The sequence below is a fragment of the Morus notabilis genome, unplaced genomic scaffold (genome assembly GCF_000414095.1).
Source record: "Morus notabilis unplaced genomic scaffold, ASM41409v2 Scaffold322, whole genome shotgun sequence".
NCBI classification, from domain to species: domain Eukaryota; kingdom Viridiplantae; phylum Streptophyta; class Magnoliopsida; order Rosales; family Moraceae; genus Morus; species Morus notabilis.
This window is the reverse complement of record NW_010359499.1, coordinates 125,691-133,918: the sequence shown is the minus strand read 5'-3', so window position 1 is coordinate 133,918 and position 8,228 is coordinate 125,691. Positions and strand designations below refer to the sequence as shown.

General features: G+C 30.6%; 1 protein-coding gene across 1 annotated transcript; it reads left to right on the top strand.

Moving 5' to 3' along the window:
- Nucleotides 1-289: 289 nt before the first annotated feature.
- Nucleotides 290-2,951, top strand: LOC21401839 (MLP-like protein 28). Its single transcript, XM_010094643.2, has 3 exons — nt 290-599; nt 1,883-2,338; nt 2,674-2,951. Exons 1-3 carry the CDS (start codon nt 407-409, stop codon nt 2,949-2,951), a joined length of 927 nt encoding a protein of 308 aa, XP_010092945.1. The 5' UTR covers nt 290-406.
- Nucleotides 2,952-8,228: the final 5,277 nt, after the last annotated feature.

Genomic DNA, 8,228 nt, shown 5'->3' with positions numbered 1-8,228 from the left:
ATTTTCCTATTTTTTACCAGAAAGCAAATATGTTTTTGAGAGGTTAAAGAAAGTCTTTCTACATTTCAGTCAGATATTTATTATTGTTTCTAAAAAAGTCTCAACGCGGGCCAAATTTTTTGTGCAGTTACATAAGAAACCTTTGAAAATGATGTATCATTATATATATATATACAGCAAATATGTTTTTGATAATATATAATAATAATAATAATAATAATAATAATAATAATATAACGGAATGTGTTGAATGGATGAAAAGCGTTGCAGAATTGAAAGATGTCTTCCAGCTCTCTTGTATAAAAGGGCAATAATTACAAAGCCTTTTTCTCACACCAATATATCCTGCCTCTTCTAAGTCGCTTAATTTTATATAGCTACCGTCACTTATCCTCTAGGAGAAAAAATGTCGTCTGATCTCTATGGTAAGCTTGAGACAGATGTAGAAATCAAAGCTTCATCTAGTCAATTCCATCACATGTTCACACACAAACCTCACCACATATCCAATGCCTCCTCTGACAAAGTTCAAGCTTGTAATTTACACGAGGGTGACTGGGGTACTGTGGGTGCTGTGATCTCCTGGAACTATTTCCATGGTAAGCATGGTCTTTACATTTGTGTTTGTCTTTAGTTTTTCTTTTTTTCTTCTTTTTTCTTCTTTTTTCTTGCTCTTGCCCCTCTCCTCTTTTTCTCAATCCTTGATTTTACTCTTTTTTTTTTTTTTTTTTTTTTTTTTTTTTTTTACCACAATTTTTTTTTTTTGTTTGGTCTATCCTTTTTTTTTTTTTTTTTTTTTTTTTTTTTTTTTTTTTACTATTTGCCCTAAAACATTTATCTTCTTCAGTTTGGTCCCTTTTTGACTTTTTTCTTCCTGCCTTTTATTTTTTTCATTTTGGTTCCTCATTGCCCTGCTAACATAAGGTTTTCCTCGAATATGGCCCTATATGAGGATCTATTTCCTCTCCGCCTATCCAATACTCTTTTCTTAATTATGTATCTTCTAAATAAGAGCCAAACACACAAGTGCATAGCATTTGCTTTTCAACTAGTATATACTAAAAGAGCAATGATATACATGATGAAAAAATTTGTTGCAAATATCATGAATGCATACATGTCAAAATCCGTAAAACTAATATTGTTGTTTTGTCTTATCTTTTTTAAAACGTCTAATAGCATCTAATCTATTACAATGCAAAATCAGTGTGCCAATGTTAAATTTAGCATTTAAGTGACAAAATCGCTCTCCAATGTAATGTGCCAAATTTATTATCTACTACTTGTGTCAAATTTGCCTCCAAGGATTGCATACCGTAAGTTTGATATTTGATATTTTTAGTTGATGTGTTTACTTTTTTATTTCGTTATTGTGATATTTATATTTTTAAATTAGTTTAGAACGTAAATGTTTACTTTAATTTACAACTTTTAAAGTTTAATGATTGTGAAAAAAAAAAGTGGACTCAGTATTTAAAATAGCATTATATATTAGAACACAAATAAAAATAATATATGTAACCATCACACTTTTTAATGCCAAATGTGCAATTGGAGATTCTAACAAGTTATATTTTAGTTTCATGAATGTCATTTTGTTTTTCAAGATGTGCATAAACGTTTTCCTCATTATTTTTCTCCTTTACCTGCTTCATATAAAATGATCTGAGACAGAATAGTTTGCTCGTTGTACTCGCATTTGATGATCATTCATACCCTTTTAAATTTTCATGGTAATCAAATAATTCAACTTTTTTCATATAATGAATGTGTATAATACTCTAATTAATTCATGAATGCAATATGTAAGTATAACATGTATAGCTCAACATAATATTTATACTGCAAGTGATTCTCATGTATATGCGAAATATTGCACTAGATGGGAAACCTAGAGTTGCAAAGCAAATAATTGAAGCCATAGACGAAAAAAAGAATTCAATCACTTTCAGAATGCTTGAAGGAGACCTTATGGAGCATTTCACTAGCTTTGTAATCACCATTCAAGGAAATCCCAAAATTGGTGGTAAGGGCAGCATTATCCACTGGCATCTTGAATATGAAAAGAAGCACGGTGAAATTGTAGATCCCCATACATTGGTTGAGTTCTTTGTTGAACTCTCGAAAGACCTCGAAACTCATCTTCTCGAGGATGATGTCTTTGGTAAGCTTGAGACGGATGTCGAAATCAAGGCTTCTCCTAGTAAGTTCCATCACATGTTCAAACACAAACCTCATCACATATCCAATGTGTCCTCTGACAAAATTCAAGGTTGTGATTTACACGAGGGTGAATGGGGAACTGTAGGAGCTGTTCTCTACTGGAACTACTTCCATGGTAAGATGATATATATATATATATATATAATATGAGTGTATTTGTGTCTACATATACGTATGTAAAATTTGTAAAATCTGTAAAACTAAAATCATTATTGTGTCTCATCTTTTAAACAGTTAACAAGTTATATTTTAGTTTCATATAGCGCCATTTACAAAATCGATTTTCATGATATGTATTATTTCCCTTATAATTTCTCTCCATACGTCCTTATTTTAAATGATTTACTCGTATCTGCTGATTATTCGTACTCCTTTAATTTTAATCGTGAATATATAGTAGTATTCTTAATTATCTGAGAATTAACGTGTATAACACGTGAAATATTGTAGATGGGAAACCTTGTGTTGCAAAGGAAATAGTTGAAGCCGTAGACGACGAGAAGAATTCAATCACTTTCAGAGTGATTGAAGGAGACCTTATGGAGCATTTCAACAGCTTTGTAGTCACTATTCAAGCAAATCCCAAAGTTGGTGGCGAGGGCAGCATTGTCCATTGGACTCTGGAGTACGAAAAGAAGCATGGGGAGATTGTAGATCCCCATACATTGCTCGAGTTCGTTGCTGATGTCTCCAAAGATCTTGAAACTCATCTTCTGGAGGAGGATTAGCAAGATTATATATATATATATATATATATATATATATATATATATGCGTGTGTACTAAATCAAATAAGTGAGCATGTATACATGCATGTTCACCGTTTGTCTTCTATGTGTTTTGGAATTGCTTCGCGTGTTTATATTCCAGCTTTCAGGGCAGTTTCAAGCCTTTATGTTGGGCATGATCTGTCTTATTGGTGATAATATGTGAAGTTAAAAAAATATGTGTGATTGGTGAAAGATCTCCAAAATCATTACAGCTTAATGCATATGTCTCTTTCTTTCATGTTTTTTAATTGAAGCAACCTCCAATCTAATTACGTTTTTATCAGTGGTTATTACCACTAAATATAAAAATTTATTGGCCTGGTAAAAATTCAATTTCATTAATTGTGATATATATTTTTTTTATCAACTATCCAATTTATTATAATCATCATATCAATATCACATTATTTTTATCGAGTAAAAATCGAACTTAAACTGCCACCATAGTAAATTTGTTTTAGCTCTCCCTTCAAATAATTTCTTGATGCTAGTTGTGATTCACTCTCATTATTAAAATAAAGTTTAGGGGAAAAAAACAGGCAGTAGAACTTCTAAAACATTTAATTTTGTACACATAAATACTGGGAAAATTTGCACCCGAAACTCAGTGATATTATACAAAATATCATGAAACATAACCTAAACTCATAACAAAATATCGCGAACACAAGTGCACATTCTCATTGTCAAGTAATAAAGTTCGTATAAACGAGTATCGTCTTACGAGAATTGATTGATATTAACTGTCAAAATTATGTTAACTCTAACTTTATTCGAATAAGTTGAAAAGGAGAGAGTTTTAATGAAAATTAAAATAAATAATTTATCTATAAATGAGAGCAATTATGAAGAGAAGAAAAATTTAATAAGAACGATGTCTAGGATTTCTGATTTTACCAAATCATTATGCTTTGAATCATCTATCTAATCAGTCTCAAATTATTCTTCTCGTTGACAGTCGAAAATCCGTAATTTATTCAATGCTCTATTCTGAGTTATACTAAAAATCCCATAATTATTGACCCACTATATTCCTATGTAAATTATAGCAATTAAAAAGTCATTAAGATCCGGAAATTTTCATATAGCAACCATACAAATTATGACAGTATATATTCCTACCTCACATGCAATCTATATGGTATTAAGAATAATGAATTTGACACATAATTCCCCTTCCAGTTCTATTATAGTTAACCTATCGTCTAATTAGTGACTAATTAATTAGAAGTATTAAGCACAGTGATAAGTACTCAACTAGAGAAAATAATCCCTATTTCAATCCTAAAAAGTCCTATTTAATCCTTAAAAAAACCCTTATTCAATCCTAAAAATGCCTATTTAAAGGTCCTAAGACGTAATGGCTTTTTTTTTTTTTTTTTTTGGTAATTTTTCAGAAGTGAAAACGGCATTTTTTGCCCAAGAAATTGAAGTAGCGTCGCGGCCCTACTTCATTGGCGCTGCAATGCTGCACGGAACGAAGGGGCTGCAACGCTAGATAGAGAAAAAACGTAGCGCAGTGGCGCTACATGTCTATGAGATGGCTGTTGCATTTCTATTTGAAGACCATGGCGGTGCTTGATGGAGCTGCGGCTCTAATTTCTAAATGCAAAGTTTCCACACCATTTCATCTCCAGATTGTCTCAAAGTCATCAAAGAGTGCCATTCTTGTCCTAATCTACAAAACAAGATAGAAAAACATGTCAAAATACTAAACACCTCAAGAACAACCTAATGTCAAGTTTAGAGCATGTGATTGTGAATATAAATCCTCTTATTAAATACCCCCGAACTTAACATTTTGCTAATCCTCGTGCAAAAGAAAGAAAAAGAAAAGAAAGAACGTTAAACATAAAGTAAAGAAAAACAACAAGTGGGTGGCAATTTATCTTGATTTACCAAATTGGCCTCAGAGATTTCACAAAATTTGTAGCTCAAGAAAACTTTCAGATAGCATGATTGCATAGAATTTCAACTTAAATGTCAATCTTCATCCCACCTTAGACTCCATGAGTGTGTCTGAATAGCCTTTCATATTCAACCTTTCGCACTTGGATCAGTTGATGCAACTAAGTCTGTCAGAAGTGGATCTCTAGATAATGGAGTTTTACCACTATGTAAGCCCGCTTTTCATGTCACTCTGTACTAACATAGATCAATCACAACACCAAGGATCATTTGAACTTTAATTGGCTTGCAATGGCTTGGGTTCAAGGTAGGATAGAGTTGTTAATTATGGCTCAATTTAACCAAAAACACATGATCATTTTAAGACCTTTCAAAGAGCTTCTTTAATTCTCTTGATCACAATTCCAAACTTATTGTTAACCCTCTTTTGTCAAACACTTTATCTTTTTCTTCTAGCAAGGAGTTTGGTGGCGTTGCTCCAACGAGATTGGGTGCAGGCCGAGCACCTACAATTTGCATACGGAGCAACCATGATAAACTTTCCATTACAGTTACGGCCAAACTCTTTGTCAACTTCGGAAAGATGGCTGATGGTTTTGCTCCATCAGGATTGAGTGTACAAACTTCCTAAAGAGCACGTCGTACAGGAGCAATTGGCAAAATGTCACTACGTTCAGCTATAAATATCCCTCATCTTCTTTATTCAACCCATGAGTGAAAAACACAATTTTCTCTCTCATTTGCCAAAACTCTGGTTATTTTTCTTCAGGTTTCTTCAAGTCTTTTACACTAAAGGCTTAGAGTTCTTCGAGTTCTTCAAGTTCTTGAGGGGCTGTTCAGTTTCTAAGTGTTGATAGTCTGTAAACTCCTCCAAAACTCCTGTTCTTTCATCCATCACTTAAGAATGTTTGAAGTTTCTTCATACTTTTTTTAAAAACACTCATGTCTTCATCCTCAGAGTAACTTTCGCTCATTGTCAGAGCAAGTGTTTCGAGCCACATTTTCGCTCTTGAAGTAGTATGTGCCTGCCTTTAGAGCTTTGCTCTATCATGCCTTATCCTAGCCTCATGAGTCACTCTCACTCTCAGAGCAGCCTGTGTATGACTCTTGAGCACCGCTCTATTAAGGCCTTGACCAGCCTCCAAACTTCATCTCCATTAACTATTTGATCACTCCTCCCATTATTCGTCATCTACGTAGTTCTTTACATATATATTTTTCGAGTTATCTAACATTTTTACAGAGGCATTTTAGACATTTGGTAAAATAGTGTGCCTTAGGATCCGTTTTGTTCGGTTCTCTTCGAGCCTAATCGTTACCATCTCTCTGTTAGAGGTCCCACCATCTTCATCTACTTCGAACATTGCTAAGTACTTTAGAAATGTAAGATCCAACACCGATGAATTGTATACTTACGCGTGTCAACTCCTAACACGTCATACCTCCTAGATCTAGGGACCCCAACACACCTTTATTTATTACTTTTAACTATACATTATTACTTCATTTTTTATTTATTGTTTTAACTTTAAAAACTCAAATATATAAAAGTTGCAAAACAATATAATATACTAAAAAAAGTATGTGAGATTTGTAGTATGTATTACTTTTCTATTTTACTTTTAAAATTTTTTGTCAACTGAAGCTCTTAAAATATATTTCTGGCTCCTCACATAAATAATAATATTTTATTCATTTTATCGATTTAAATTTAAAATTTAAGTTTTGTTACAGTAAAACGTTTTTAAAATAGTCACATTTAATTTTTTATTACAATAAATTTTTTTTTACATAAAGTCATATCTCAACTCAAATTAAAAAATTAAATCAGCGAACAAATCGGACCTAAAAACATTTATAAAAATGAGATTTTTTTTTTTAAGTGTCGTTTCATTAAGCGGTTTCACTATCCTTTTTGGTTTTTTTTTTAAAATTATTGTGCCTTATCTGACACTTCATAGATTGGGATGTCAATCAATCCGCAGTGTATTAATTGTGCTTCGCTTTTTTTTTTTTTTTTTTTTTGCTTATTAAATGAGAATTTCAGCTTGCCTCTTTAATTAATAAATAGGATGTTTATTTAAAGGATTTGTTTTTTATTTTAAATTATGGTTTTTAATTCATAAAAAAATTTAAATTTTAAAAATTATAATTATTCTTTATAATTTTAAATTTTTGAATTAAACGTCCTATAAATAAATGATGCAGGAAAGAAATATTGGATCCCCACATTTTAACGATGATGTTGCTTTGTTTTGCTTTGTTTTTTTTTTTTACCATCTTTTTCCTTATTATAAGAGCTAATAAGCACGTTTAGAATTCGTTTTAAAATAATTTTATTTTTATATAAAAATAAAATTTTTAGTAATCTCATAAAAAAATTATTTTTAAAAATGTGTTTAGTACTTTTATCTAAAAATTATTTTCAATATAAAAAATTTCATTAATATATATTTCTTTTGGTGTGCTCGAGAAATGAGAAAATGAAAATAAAAAATAAAAAACGATTAAAAATTATTTTTCATTTCTTTCTCATTTTACACTAAACCAAAAAATCGTTTTCATTTTCATTTTTTGTCTTTATTAGGTCAAACACCGTTTTGGAAACGTTTTCATTTTTCTTTTTCAAAAAACGTAAAAAATAAAAACGGAATCAATTCCAAACACGGTCTGTATTTCTTGTTTCCCTATTTTTCCTTCTTATAGGAGGTAGTGTTTCTGCAAGAACTTACTTGTCAGTTGTAAATATACAATTATACACTCAAAATAATAATAACAAAAGGCATTATAATAAAAAAAACAAAAACAAAAAAAGCATGCTTGTGTTCAACAAAATAATATAATAATAACACCACAAGATCCATTTTTATTGTACTTAAAAACTAAAGTAACAAGTAGATAACATTTTTTTTCTTAACTATCTCAAGTTCTCAACTCTTAATTTTCAAGTATTTATCTCTAATTTTAAATAAAAGTACTGCCATTGTAAATTAAATGCTACTAAAACATATATAGGAAACAAGACAAATACCTCTTAAAATACATAAGTTTAAATTTATACCTCTTATTTTTAATTAATATTCTTTTTAGTCAAATAACTATATTAATGATGTATTAATAAAAAATAAGAGTAAAAATCATAACTTATACACTTTAAGAGTAAATTTAATAATTTTCTCAAACATATATAGACTATTTGTTCCACATCTACAAATGCTTCTGTTTTCTCTTTTTTTTTTTTTTCCTTTTTAAAGTACAATTACAATACATACACATGGTGTTCTAAGTTGGCCCTCTCTTTGCATACATTTCAATCGGATTTTTTTC

Coding starts and splice junctions, on each gene's coding strand:
- LOC21401839 (XM_010094643.2), top strand. CDS start 407: ATGTCGTCTGATCTCTATGGTAAGCTTGAGACAGATGTAGAAATCAAA. Junction 600..1,882: donor CTCCTGGAACTATTTCCATG/GTAAGCATGGTC, acceptor ATATTGCACTAG/ATGGGAAACCTAGAGTTGCA. Junction 2,339..2,673: donor CTACTGGAACTACTTCCATG/GTAAGATGATAT, acceptor GAAATATTGTAG/ATGGGAAACCTTGTGTTGCA.